The sequence below is a fragment of the Hoplias malabaricus genome, chromosome 1 (assembly GCF_029633855.1).
Source record: "Hoplias malabaricus isolate fHopMal1 chromosome 1, fHopMal1.hap1, whole genome shotgun sequence".
Lineage (NCBI taxonomy): Eukaryota > Metazoa > Chordata > Actinopteri > Characiformes > Erythrinidae > Hoplias > Hoplias malabaricus.
The window spans coordinates 56,436,071-56,450,452 of NC_089800.1; the positions used below are offsets into that span (position 1 = coordinate 56,436,071).

The 14,382-nt window shown below is 36.2% G+C and overlaps 2 protein-coding genes across 7 annotated transcripts in view; one reads left to right on the forward strand and one right to left on the reverse strand.

The window, feature by feature from the left end:
* Nucleotides 1-7,679, reverse strand: part of ttll5 (tubulin tyrosine ligase-like family, member 5) — a 64,007-nt gene extending 56,328 nt beyond the window's left edge. For all 3 annotated transcript variants that reach the window (XR_010802127.1, XM_066667142.1, XM_066667154.1), the window contains exons 1-9: nucleotides 7,543-7,679; nucleotides 6,556-6,693; nucleotides 5,327-5,433; nucleotides 4,955-5,037; nucleotides 3,777-3,883; nucleotides 2,801-2,931; nucleotides 2,590-2,672; nucleotides 1,600-1,669; nucleotides 1,426-1,510 (exon numbers count right to left, since the gene is read on the reverse strand). Coding sequence is in view for 2 of the 3 variants with exons in the window: in XM_066667142.1 (XP_066523239.1) it covers nucleotides 1,426-1,510; nucleotides 1,600-1,669; nucleotides 2,590-2,672; nucleotides 2,801-2,931; nucleotides 3,777-3,883; nucleotides 4,955-5,037; nucleotides 5,327-5,433; nucleotides 6,556-6,614 (725 nt within the window). In the remaining variant the exon portion in view is untranslated. The remainder of the gene's footprint in view (nucleotides 1-1,425; nucleotides 1,511-1,599; nucleotides 1,670-2,589; nucleotides 2,673-2,800; nucleotides 2,932-3,776; nucleotides 3,884-4,954; nucleotides 5,038-5,326; nucleotides 5,434-6,555; nucleotides 6,694-7,542) is intronic.
* erg28 (ergosterol biosynthesis 28 homolog) lies at nucleotides 1,354-12,743 on the forward strand. 4 transcript variants are annotated; one of them, XM_066667194.1, is made up of 5 exons: nucleotides 1,354-1,473; nucleotides 9,770-9,981; nucleotides 11,192-11,282; nucleotides 11,410-11,528; nucleotides 12,255-12,743. In XM_066667194.1, the coding sequence occupies exons 2-5, from the start codon at nucleotides 9,849-9,851 to the stop codon at nucleotides 12,341-12,343; spliced, it is 432 nt and encodes a 143-aa protein (XP_066523291.1). In that variant the 5' UTR covers nucleotides 1,354-1,473; nucleotides 9,770-9,848; the 3' UTR covers nucleotides 12,344-12,743. The 4 variants fall into 4 exon arrangements, with proteins under 4 accessions (XP_066523291.1, XP_066523265.1, XP_066523282.1 ...); XM_066667168.1 differs by lacking the exon at nucleotides 1,354-1,473 and adding an exon at nucleotides 9,398-9,529; XM_066667185.1 differs by lacking the exon at nucleotides 1,354-1,473 and adding an exon at nucleotides 9,517-9,603.
* The last annotated feature ends 1,639 nt before the right edge of the window (nucleotides 12,744-14,382 follow it).

Sequence of the window (14,382 nt, forward strand, 5' to 3'; positions counted from 1 at the left end):
ATTACTTAAAACACCATAAACAAGAAGTGTCTCAATACCGTACATGACGTGCATTTTGCATACGTTGATTTCCTTTTAATGACTTTACGTTACCATTATAACAGCGGTGAACAAAGAGTTCCAATATTTGAATAGGTCTGTCTAAATATTCTAAAGACTGACCCTACAGAAAGCCTAAAAAATTAACATACAGCATTAATCACGTGCTATGTTTGCAACAAACATTTTAGCCTCAGGCATCAGTATACTGACAAACCATAGGTGAGACTTTTTCATAGGTGAGCAAATGCCTGATTTAAAAATAATAATAATAAAAAAGTCCAATACCATGACTTCAAACATAATTATTAGCATTATTTTCTCCCACAAAGCAGGAATCTTCCATCTCAGTGTACAATAGTGCTGTACTTCACAGGGTGGACACCACATGTGGAATAATGAGAATTCCTTGGCATCAGGAGCACCTGAATGCCTGCAAAGCCACTGGAATGTCAAAGATAAAAGTTGGATTCGGAATTCTGCCAGGATTTATTACAGACAGTTAATAATGGTGCATGGTGAAAATAAACTTGAGTGTCACTCTGTGAAGGCCATACTTGTGCCAAGGCCAACAGCGACAGGCCAGCCGTTTTATGTTTTATCCCAGTCAGTCTGACCCCTAATTCTCCCCAAGCCACACCTAGCCAATATATATGCAGTTCCCACAGTTTTATTTCCACAGTGAGTTGGACAGATGGTGATGTGACATCTGTATTACACAATCAGAAATCCAAGAGCGGAGGAGTTATACGAGGCCTTTACTTACTGTATATTTTAGCATAAAACAGATAGATGGACGATTGCGTTTAGAGAGACACAAATGATCAAAGATGGCTTTAGTCGTATTTAATTACTCAACCTGTAAATACAAATGTGTTTGTAAAACTCGTAGAAAACAATCTGTTTCTTTTTTTTCCACACAATTCTAAAACGAAACAGCAAAAATGGTCCACATTTTACAACTTCACAACACAGTAATCTTTATCTGTTTTAGGAAAACCTACAGTCATTAATCCTGATATTTTTCATCCAAAAATGAGACAATGGAAAGCTTTATGGACTTACTACGGGTGTCCAAATTTACAAGAAATGTTCCTGCTGCCATCTAGTGGTGTCTCTGCTAACAAGACTAGTTTATGCTTCATGATGCATTACGACAGAAACTTAATGTGCACATTTTATGGATTATGGTGGAGTCAGCTCTCTTAAAAAATGACATCTGTCTAACATGCAAATGAGGTCAGCCCCAAACAAATCTTTGTGCCAGGTGAAATATTTTTCCACGATCTGGAACCATACTTTAGAGAGAGGGAGAGAGAGTGCAAGATCGAGCGAGCGAGAGAGAGAAAGAGCGAGAGAGAAAAAGAAAGAAAGAAATGTCCTCACCTAGCAAGCCCCTCTTCATAAACATAGATGATGATTGGATCATAAGAGGTAACCAGCACATACAAACGTACATCAAATTTAAAATCTGCATAAAAAATACATAGTGTCACTATGCAATACATAATATATATATAATATATTCCAACTTTCTTTGGTGTTTTACTACGTACTCACCATCTATTAGTAATGGATTGCTGATGTATCTTGACACCAGTATATTTTCCTCTAGTGGAATCTGACTTGGCTGAAGGAGTCAAAAATACAAGCAATAATTATATTTTTAGGGCAAGACCATTTTTCATTATCATCAATTCTCTGTCTCTTCAGTCACACTCCCAATTCTCCTATCTGTAATCCACTTAGTCAAAACAAGTAGTTTTCTTCTGTCTAAAATTTGTTTCAGATGGAGGTATTTGCTGCTACCAACTTCAGATCTGGCACCAGTTCACAGAAAGCATAAGCAGGAAAAAAATTAACCAATTGCATTTCCAAATATCAGCAACATTCTTTCCACCTTTTCAGGAGTGAAGGGTGGTGCTTCATACTATGGTCAAGGTTGAAAATCATCAGAAACTCAGCCAAAAGAGGATTCCTTGATGTGTGATTTACTCCAAGGTGCACTGTCTAGGACACACTTTTTTTATTTATTTATTTTTTTCTGGAACCACTTCACTATATAGTCAGCTGGTCCTGATTATCACAAAACCAAACAGGTACTGACTTATTCACTGACAGAGAGGGGAGCACACATTCTAATTTTTGTTAAATAATTTTAAATCTTTTATAAATCATTTTTATTGTCATTTTAGATATAAGCAATTTAGAATTTTATTGTAATGTGACAAGTTTAACTCAGTTAGTGCCACAAAATTAAGCTGTAGCAGTCACTACAGCTTTCTTATCAACAGACCCAAATACAGTTAATACAAGAGTTCAGATAAGCCTTCCAAATGTATTAAAAATATGTACATTAAAATATATAAAATTACATAGAGCATAAATTATAAAATAATTATAATATTGACAGTTTGGCCATCTGTGATTGTTTAAATATTTGTGACTGTATTATAAATTACTAAAGGTGAGTACATTTGAACTGAAATCTCAAGGCACCACAATTACTGTAAATGCATTCTTAGGCTCAGCTGCAGGGTTTTCACTTACACTGTTGACCAAGTAAATGCCCCTGCCTCTGGAGGATGCCACAGGTTTGATGATCCATGGGCCCTTATCCTTGCAGAAGTGGCCTTCCGTTTAAATGAGGATAAAAAATAAATAAATAAATAAAAAACAGTGGAAGAATAAATAAGTGCAGAGCCTTTAAATTTGTTAGCAAAGCTTATTTTGGGGGGCGGGAGGATAGGGGCATACTCACTGCAGAATTCTTGGTATTCAGCAGGAAGCACAAATGTCTGGGGCACAATGTGGACGTTTTGAAAACCATGTGTTTGCTGCATCTTCTGAATGTTTTTGTAGAGCCGATCTTTCCGTGTCAGCTCATATGACCTGTCAACATACAACATAATCATAAGTCATAAGTGACCATGTGAGGTCAACATCTAACAGGGTTCGAATATCAACTCTTGTAACATCACGGCAGCTACATGTATCTTTCATGGCAGATTGGATCTATTGTACTGTATTAAAATGAGTATCTTCAAACAAATTAATCTTAAATTAATTATTAAAATGTGCATTATTCAAGATTTTACATGTTTACATACCATTAAATGACTAATTTCAATGTAAAGATGTAGAGTTAAGGCATCCTGAAAAGAGTAAGCAGACACACACTGCTCTATTTTGCTCCTTCAAGAGCACGTTTTCAAACTTTGGATGATAGATAGCACTGCCCTGTGTAAACTTGGGCCCTCCCCACATTTGTTTTGCCCTCCCCAAAGGGATTGAATACCGGGCAAGGCAGAACATCTGTTTTTTTTCCCCCCAATGCACCAGTGAGTAGAGCTCCCTCACACCAGTGAACTGTACTCATTTGTGCCGGTGTGGAGAGCTCTCTCATGCCGGGAAACTGTGCTCACTCATGCTCTTGCAGCACTGCTTTCACACAGACAGAGAATTACTACAATCTATGTCCACACAGCGAGTCAGCGAGTCACCTGAGCACATGGAAAAGCACCAAGTAAATACGATATTTTAAATCATTATTAATGTTCCATGTTTTCTTGATTGACTGGCATGGCATTAGTTGTTATGGATATTATGAGTTTGTTGTAAGTGAGTCAGTGTGACATTTTCATATTTTGCTCTCAGCAACAAGAAATTAAAACGGGGCTCTACTAGTTCTTTAAGCTAGTGTGCCATAAAAAACAAACAAACAAACAAACACAAACCTGGGGAAATGGTTCACTTTTTGAAAATCCTGAAAAGTGCGGAGCAGGTAAGTCTTAAGGTGGGAGCCTGTCCACATGAGGTTAAACTCATTACTATTCGGGTGCACCTAAACAGAGACAAGAACATGAAGGATAAATGCCAATACAAAATAAAAATAAATAAATAAATAAAATTTAAAAAATCATACATTTTTTTAGACTAACAGAACAGTTTAAGACATTTTCCAAATTTGATTTTCATGAATATTTTTAAAGCTTCTCTCACATCCTTGCTTAATAAATGACATTTAAATCAAACCAAATGCCCTAAAATAACTTATCTTCTGTTATACAGTACTTCATTTTCCCAGCTGAAACACTGACCTTTCTATAACACAGTCAAACTACTCCAATCTGTGGCCCTCCCTTCACCCTGCCTCACTCTCTCTTGCTCTCTTTGTGGAGGCAGATTTGGCATAGCCATCCGTACTGGCTATGAGAAACCCAGATGTTAGCAATAGAAGTTTATTAAACCTTGGCTAAAGCGTTGCTGTGGTAGATACTAGCCCTGCCTTTGATGATGATTTTAGGGGAAGTCCAGCAGTACTGAAGTGAAATAAAATGGGCATTAATAGTAAGTACTCAGATTGCGTGATAATAGTGCAAGCACTCCCTTGTGAATCAGGATTAGCAATTTTGGAGGCCAGTTACTTTGCATTCCTAAGCTTTGACATCGACTGTGTCAGTTTGGGGGAACAAAGACTCTTTTACTGTATTGTATTTCATGGATGTTAGTCCTACAGAATAGTAGCACTTCCCTGCTTATCCAGAATCAGTATCTTTAGGTCTCAATGTAAGTATGAATTAATATTAAATTTAAATAAATATATGTATTTTAAGATTTGCAGTTAGTGTTTATATCTAAATGACAATACAAACTTATATTTAAACGTCAGATGAGTAAATCAGGAACCAAATAACAGTTTGAGTCATGCTGACTATAGCTAAAAGGCTGTAGACAAGTTAGATCATACAGCTGCCACAAGGCAGTGTTTTGTTTTGTGGTTAATATATAATATCATTCAACAGTGAACATTACATATGTAAAATAGCAGTACTTAAAATATTGAACACCATGAATATTAGAACAATTTGAACAGCAATTACTGTCCATGTGCTTTAAGTGTGTTTTAATCTACCTCATGGAATCCATGATTTACAAGAATGCCACGCACAAGTCGGCTCTCTGTCCTCACAATTTTGAAACCTAAGTTATGTCTTTCTGCAAAGAGAAACAAAAATTAGTTACAATATCAAGGATTCAAGCATCAAATATTCAGTAACGGACAGCAATGAAACAGAAGAACATTTTAGTAAAAACATAATGATGTACTAGCATAGGCTAATTGCACTCCAAAAGAACTTCCCAGGGCCATATCAAGTGACAGGTGATATGTGCGTGTGATGTAAAAATGTGCAACTCACATTTTACAGTTACAGTTTCATCCCCCTACCACAGGATTTATAACTTTAAACAGATGGAAGCTGTTGTGTCCTAACTGCCTTAATACCTCCAATCGAGCAACATTTTCCATCTTTCAACACAATGGCTTCAGCATGGAACAGCAATATAGGGATCTTCCTACTGACACCACTCCAGGCAATGCAGGGATGACTTCTACAAGTGTAAGGATAAGAAGAAAGAGACAATATATAATGTCTGTTGAATGTGGGGATTCCTAGATATCAGTCATGCAGAAATTCAGTATATGAATATTTAGTATTTACTAATAATGCACAGAAGTGTGTGAAATCACAGCATGTCTATGTGAAGTATAAACTATAAACTATATCTACAAATTCTACAAATTCAACCCGTGGTAGTAATAAGATGGCATGTTAACGCTATGCTATATTAGAAATGACAGTGGTGATAAGCAAACCCCATAACAGAGAAATGTACAAACAGGTGGTAGCAATGTCTATTTATGCTTATCTATCCAGGCCAGTCAAAAGAAAAACATTCAGTGCCTTGCTTGCAATGAATACATGAAAGATACATCAAGTACCGCAAATCTCTAATAGAAGCAAACTAACAAGCCGTCAAAATCCAGGTTATCTCAGATGAACAATATCAAGAAAAACAAGATACATGTCGCAACCTTCAATTATGCCATATAAGATGGTGATCTTTATAAACGCTTAGCTATTATTTACTGATCGTCAGAACATTTACAAGTATATTGAATTTTAAAAGGATTACTGACAGCTTTGACTGTAGAACACCACCGGAATTTTCACTTAAGAGTAATGAGGAAATAATAAAGGAAAAAAGGACAAGTCATAGGTGATCAAATTTCAGTTAAAACGCTAATTCAGGAGACATGTCTGTGTATAAAAAAAATGACGCATTTTAAATGTTAAGATATTTTGCAAAGACAAGAACTTATAGTTTTGTCAGCACTGTTCCACACTGACATTCATATTTTGTAGCATGGTCTCCAATAACTATCTGCTAAAATCCAGGAGAATTCACAACTTTAACCACTGATTAAACAGCATTGTAAAACAGCACTCTGACATTTTAGGAGTGTCTGCACCAGACAGTGTCTATTTAAATCAGACCAAGAGTAGTTCTTAGCTTATCTCTAAAAATACCACAGCATTACTTATTCATGTTACCTAATGTCACATTAAGAATATATCAATAACAGTCAACATTATGCTGTTAAGTTTCTAATCAGAGTGCACAAAGAAATCTAAAGAGATCATTTTGAAGCCAAGATGCACAACCACTTACTCCAGCTCATCTTCTGATGGAGTCTCAGAATCCTCTTTATCCCGGGTTACAGTTGGCATTTCCGCTAGCGTTGGAGACGTTCTGCTAGGTGTCAGCTAAAAGTGGCTATGACCACATACATCTCCAGTTTGAAAGTACCTTCCAAAAACAAACGGATGTTTAATGAAGATAATGACTTCTAGTGATGCAAATATTGTCTTTGCGTGTGAATCCTATTCAGCTTCTTTCTAAATAAAGGTTAAAAAGAAGCAAACCACAGAATGCAGTACATAAAGATGCATGACTCAAAGCATTAAAAGATACGTCAACGCAGGTTACACCCATCCCAGTCTGAAATAAGATAATGTCCTCTGGCAATCTGAAAGAATAGAGGAGCTAACATACAGATAGCATATACTGTTTGGACTCGCATCATTTAACACATACATCATAACATCATAGTAAAACATAATTGACATATTTTTTAATTATTCCATTTTATGCCACAACAGTAATGGCAACAATTTGAAGGATTTTGTCTTTAAATCAATATAATAATTAAGTATATGGCTTGGTTTATGAACATAGGACGAGGCTACCTTTAACTCATATAGCTAATCTGTTATAAATATTTACAACTAATGTAGTCAATAAAAGTATGCATGCTGCACTATGATTTAACTCAGAATAACGTTAGATACATGATTTAACGTAGGAAAACGATACATGACTTAAGCCATTTCCATTAATATCAGAGCCATGGTACACTCTAAACCGTCAATTATCTGAAAACAGACAACATTAATGCAGATCATCTATAGACATGCCTCTACTGGTAACGTGAACTATGGAATTATGTTAACCCAAATGCGATATTGTATAACAACAACTCGGCACTCCGGACTAAAGGGCTTTAAACAGCTTTATCTAAAGCTGGACTGAGCGCTGGAGTTAACCAAGGTTAGCTTAGCATCGCAAGCTAAGGGTGCAAACACAGGTAATATTTACCTTTTTTATTCAGGAGAGCAGGTTCGTCTTTAATGAAGAGGTGAACGGCTCTAAATACAGCCGCTCGAGAAAAATCACAGAGTCTCAGGAGGAAAGTGATGTTAACTCAGCTTCACCAGACATTCTTCTCTCACCGCTGTAACTATAACAACCAACGGTAGCGACAACACATCTGCGCATGCTCAGTGGCGATAATGCAGAGTTCACCGCGCAGAGGGTCTGTAAAGGTTTCCAACTTCCTGGTTAAACTATCCGTTCTTCTATTAAACATCTCATCCCTGCTCATTGAATTCAAAAGAAATTTCCCTAAAATCGTTTCGTCCATGTAGCTCGACATCTGAACATTCATTCATACGGTTCTATGGATATGCAATACCCCACCTTTTTCTTTCTCCACTCATCCCGATTCCACTCACCTGCAGCTCAAAAGAATAACGTTGATGTGATTCGTTCATGTGGTTTATGATGTAAGAAATCTTGGCAATTTGAACCCAGGAGTCTTGGGAACACTAAGTCAAAATGTACACCCATTGCATTCTTAGGACATGATATATTGTACAGCAAATAAAACAACGTTACATGGACAATTTAACAGGTTAAAACATTTCACTAAAGGGGTCTTTAAATTTAAACCTGTCTTCATCTAAATATTTTCACTGTTAAGTTCCAGTTTAAAAATATACAGTTCCAAAAATATATTTGAGGTGCCATCCATTCATACCTAATTTTAATATCAGAAGAACAAATAATCATTTTAACAAAATGTTGAGTTTTTGTTTCACATGGTATGTGAGCTAAAGGGACTCATTTTTTATGCTGACAGTGGATTACAGTATATCTGCCAACACATCTAAGGAACTGTGAGGCATTAACCAATCAAATATTATTCATTCAAATACAAACGCTTTTTATGAACGTGTCATGCACACACACAAGAAAACAGTTCATTCTCAGAGCTCAAACAGATTTAGGTTTTTATGTGAGAAATATTCTAGCTAAGTTGAAAATCATGCCCCTATAATTGTAATGAATATGGCTCAAATGTTGACATCCACGTCTTGAAGAGATGTGCCTAGATTACATTTCTCAGATTACAAGAATGAAAGAAAAAAACAAACCCACAATCCATATAATTCTTGCTCTGTGGTTGTCCTCTGACTATTAAAGGCAGTGTTCACGATTTTAATCAACAAAACACTTTTTTAAAATTCTTAGTGTTTTCTCACCATTTGCAAGCTCTCAAGTCTGTCTGTCAAGTCTGTCTGTGTTCTTGAAGTATATACAAAGCTACAGTGTCTGTAAATGGGTAAAAAATATATAGTGTCTTGGTCTGTCTCTCTCTTACTTAATGTGGCAGTATCTCCAAAATCCAGGAAATGGCTAACTGCATTTTTTGAGTTTTTTTGAGTCGTAGACATCCCCTTTAATGAACAGAGTGAAAGGGCTAACAAAGTGTGTAAGGCAACAAATGGACTAAAACTACGAAGTGCACCTACATGGAAAGTAGAGCTGATTAAACAAACAATGATTGAAGAAACGTGAATGTGGCTTTGATGATCGGTGAAACAAAGTATCTTTAGCTTTACAATTTTTATATTTTTAAACAATAGTTCCATGTTCTTTAGTCTCATAGAGGAAAGGTCTTTTCTTATGTTAAAGATATTCTCATATTATGACTACGGTATCTACCACAGTGAAAGTCAGAGCTACGCGCTGTGTTTCTCCAGAGCTGGAGCTCGTGTGGTTCTCGTCAGATGTTCTCATTCGTCTGTGATTGGTGGAATGGGTCCAACTGGGCGGGGTCTATACCACGGGTTTTAAACAGTCCAATTATGGAGTGGTCCGACAATCGTCACCAGTTTGTAATTGGTCCGATATTGTGTCTGTACTGTGACCTACACTAAGGACGTGTCTGAAATGTTTTGCTGCAAGTGCTCACTCAAGTGAAGGGAGGGAACTGAGCGCCCGGCTCTCATGCATATTAAAGGTACACGTTTAAACGGAGGTTAGGAGAATGTCTTGAGATAATTAAATACATCTAAAGATCTGGGCCCTCGAACAGTAAGAAATGAGGCCTAATGACTAGCACATTAAATCACTGTGAGAGCAGATCTCTGGAGCTCTCTGTGGTTTGTAGATCACCACAGGTGCGGGTCTGCATTGAAGTACACATGACCAGGAGATTAGAGAAGTGGAATTGTTAATATATCATATTTTGCCCTTTCAGGTGTGAACTGGAATCTGAACGGGTGCTTTGTCTGAACGTTTTCTTTGCTGAGGGTCTTCTGCTGGTGATCTCAGTGAACATGAGTCGTTTTCTCAATGTACTGCGCAGCTGGTTGGTGATGGTGTCTGTTATTGCTTTGGGAAACACAGTCCAGAGCTTCAGAGACCACAGCTTTCTCTCTGAGAAACTTTACACAGGAACACCTGATTATGGTGAGTGCTACTGTAACCTCACAGTAATACGATAATTTCAGCAGATAATAATAATACATATATAAATAATAATAATAATAATAATAATAATAATGCAACAGAGTTGTCAGTCTCATTCAAAAACTGCAGTTAGAGCCAAAATATATTGTTGGGTTTTTTTAATAGCTATATTCAGTAATGGGCCAAATAGATAGATAGATAGATAGATAGATAGATAGACAGACTAACTAAAGATATCCCTAAAGGATTATCAACACTTCTTTGCTGTATTCTAAAATTTTGGTTTATGCTAAAACATTATAGATACTCTTCAGTAAAAAGACTTGAAAAGAGAGGAGCTTTAGGGGTTTAATTGATGACAAGTGGGGGACTTGTTTTATCAAACAATAGTCCTTCCTTATGGGCGACACTGTGGAGCAGCAGGTAATGTTGCAGTCACACAGTTCCAGGGAGGTTGTGGGTTCGAGTCCCGCTCCAGGTGACTTGTCAGTGAGGAATTTGGTGTATTCTCCCTGTGTCCATGCGGGTTTCCTCCGGGTGCTCCGGTTTCCTCCCATGGTCCAAAAACACACATTGGTAGGTGATTATCGATTGTGAATGTGTGATTGTGTAAGTGAATGTGTGATTGTGTGAGTGAATGTGTGAGTGTGTGACACCCTGTGAAGCACTGGCGCCCCCTCCAGGATGTGTTCCTGCCTTGCTCCCAGTGATTCCAAGTAGGCTCCGGACCCACCACGACCCTGAATTGGATAAGGGCTACAGACAATGAATGAATGAATTACTTCCTTCTTCCTCTTAAACATCATAATATTATCATTATTTTAAGAACACAAAGGGCAGACATAAAGTCAGTGAGGTTATGAAAAGAGAGAAATATCAAAGAAATAGACAATGGAAATAAAATCTATGTTCTGATTATGAATGATGTTCATAATGTGGTCTAAAATCTTTAAGTAATATTTTAATGCTCTTTAGATAATTATATGTAAATGTGTTGGTTTTCTGACATCATAAAAGCTGTGCATTCCCAACAGGATGGTTTTGAAACTTAAATAACTTGATATTAATACATAAAAAATGTATTTTAAAAGTAATAACTTATTTCTTGCAATTATGATTATTGACATGTACTATTTTTCAACTCAGTGAAAGTGTAATTATACTGACATTCAATCACTGATTGTAATGCATATTGCCTTTCCTCCCCCAGTAAATGGCCTTCAAGCCAGAACCTTTGGAATATGGACCTTACTGTCATCCATAATTCGATGTGCCTGTGCCATGGATATTCAGAACAGAACGTAGGGATTTTACAAATAGTTTTTTCTGACTTTATTATTATTATTATTATTTATTTATTATGAAAAATAGGAACAAAAGTAAATAGCTGCAATGTACTTGACTCTCATATCTTTCTCCCTATATTAGGCTTTACCATATCACTTTATGGACATTTGTTTTGGCTCTTGGCCACTTCCTATCTGAGGCCTTTATCTATAAAACAGCTCCTCTTACCATTGGAGTCATGGCTCCTCTCTTTGTGGCAGGTAAGTTGGTCAGGCTTCATATAGGAAAGTGGTGACTAGATAGATATACAACACCATTCCAGAAAATTTGGGACAGTGTGCAAAATGCAGTGATGTATAAATCATTTAAAACCTATATTTAATTTAAAACATTGCAAAGACAATATTTTAAAGGTTGAGGTGTTTTTTGCAAATTTTCACCCAAAAAAAGCTATGTTCACAGACAGTGGTTTTTAAAGTGTCTCTGAGCCCATTCAATAATTTTCAATTTTTACGTCTTAAAGACCGTAGCCAGCTAATACAGGTTTTGGGCCTTGTCCTTTGCATATAGAGATTTCTCTGGAAACTCTGAAACTTATAATGATACTAGATCTGTGAACTAGATTTTTATAATATGTTTCCTTCCTGTATAAACAGTGAAAGCTTAAAATTCGAAGAAAAAAAATTGAATGTGTGGTGGTCAAATGTCTCATGTTTGAACAAAATGTTTGAGAAGCTGGTCAGTTTAAATCTTTCACAAAATACACAGACATGTCATTATTTGGCTGAACATATCACCAGTTTCACACCTGGACAATGGGTTTTGCAGACAGACAAATACATTAGTGGAGAGGACTTAAAAATGTAAGCCTTTAAAGTTTAAAACACTTCATGCATCTTGCAAGATTATGCTTCCATTGCATTGTTATAAGTTCATCCAGGGTGTCTTGTGAGAGTGCATGACTTTCTCTTGCGATTATTTTCCAGGTTTTTCTATTGTGGGCATGTTAATTGGTTTCCAGTGTATCTCTGAGCCACAGGAAATAAGCGGAGCAAGACAAAAGAAGAGAAATTGAATCTATGTTAATCTATGCCTCAGCGACCTAGGTCCTTTAGTGGTTTGATGTGACTGGATGGGTTCATCACTTTTGCCTAAGGACAAGTACAGCTGAACTACTTAGAACTTAAAAAGGGTTACACTGACCACTATGTGGTCAACAGCAGGGCATTTTTGTATAACTGATCTACTATCTCATGAAATAAAACTGAACAGTGATGTCAATCTTAGCCCAAGCTTTGATCCCAAGACTTTTAAAGAATACTGCACTGATCTTAAATTATCTGGAGTTCGTACATACAGCCTCATCCATCTCATATCAGTCTAGGTCTGTTAATTTTCATCTTTTTAATATAAAACGTAGTATGTAGAATGTAGAGAAACTCATAATTGTTAGATTAGAAACATTGTGTTTTGAATTGTTTTTATGCTCATTATACATGATCATAATTGGAATGTATGTATAGGTTTTAAATGTATAAGCTTATTATAAAAAGATGATACTAAATTTACTTGAAGCAAACTTGTTTTTGAATGAAAAGATATTAACAATCAATGTCTCTGAATAAATGTTTATTTGAACAACCTGAACATAATCTACAAAAAAAATCCTTCTCTATATATCATTAAATAGAGCTCTTGAATTAATATCTTGAAGAAAAAAGTAAATTAAATGTGAATTAAGTTCGTAATCTCTATTTCTGTCAGGAAACGTAAATGAGAGAGAATACTGTTTCACAGTGAGGGCCCACCAAGCAACAGTGCATCTATGAGTGACACCTTATTCTAGGTCATCATTTATTAAGCTATATGACATCTAAGTAACCCATCAGATGTCAGAACATACTGAATGTAGACACTGACTACAGCAGCCTTTTTGGCATCTGACATTTGTTGTAATAAACAGCTATAAATGTTTAATGCTTGTTGTCATGAAAGGCATGGGTGGATGTCATAAAGCTTTTGAATAATGACCTACAGTAAAGTGTTGCCCAACTGTACACATATATATACATATACATATACTCTGAGTATGTTACAGCTTAAAAAAAATATCACTTACATGTCGGACAGGCATCACATAACCAAATGTTTCATGTAATACACTTAGGAAAGTTTATTACCCAAAATACACTTTAGAAATCCAAGACAATACAATGTGTCAAAACATATGAAATGGGAATGTCCTTTATATAGGTACAATGTCAGAAAGATGTCACTCTGGGGGTCCTTTTTGCTGTCTCTGTGGTGGTACCCTCAAGGATACGTATTTGTACCTTTAATTAGGGAACATAATTGTACCTTATTCTAATATCATTCATTCATTCATTCATTCATTGTCTGTAACAGCTTATCCAGTTCAGGGTCATGGTGGGTCCTGAGCCACTGTGCCGCCCCATTATTATAATTGTAGATTTTAAAATCATATTGATTTCATATGCCCCATAACACCTCCATTACATATTATGTTTTTAATTGACACAGTTATAAAATGAAAACTTACAAATATTCACCCCTCCTTCTGGCGAAGAGAATGGAATGTACCTTTAGGGAACACAACTGGACTTTTAAACTCAAAGGTACACTGTTTACACTGTTTGTACCTTTAGTGACCAATAATGTACATCTACCATACCTGTCTTACTGAGAGTGTATCATCAACTATAAGTTATATAATTAATTTCCATACCAGAAACAACAAATCAAAGTAATGCTGTATGATCCAAAATCAACTGAGCACCTTAACTCCTTTAGTTATAACAATAAAAAGCATTATGAATAGTACTATAAGTAGCACACACCTATACAAGAACTAGAATAAAACATATGTATGTTGTAAGTCCATTTAATTCATTCATTTAATTAAATTAAAACAAGAGAAGGTTTAATTGTGCAATGGTGCAGCAGGTTAGTGTCGCAGTCACACAGCTCCAGGGACCTGGAGGTTGTGGGTTCAAGTCCTGCTCCGGGTGCTCCGGTTTCCTCCTATGGTCACACACATTGGTAAGTGGATTGGCGACTGAAAAGTGTCCGTAGGTGTGAGTGAATGTATGAGTG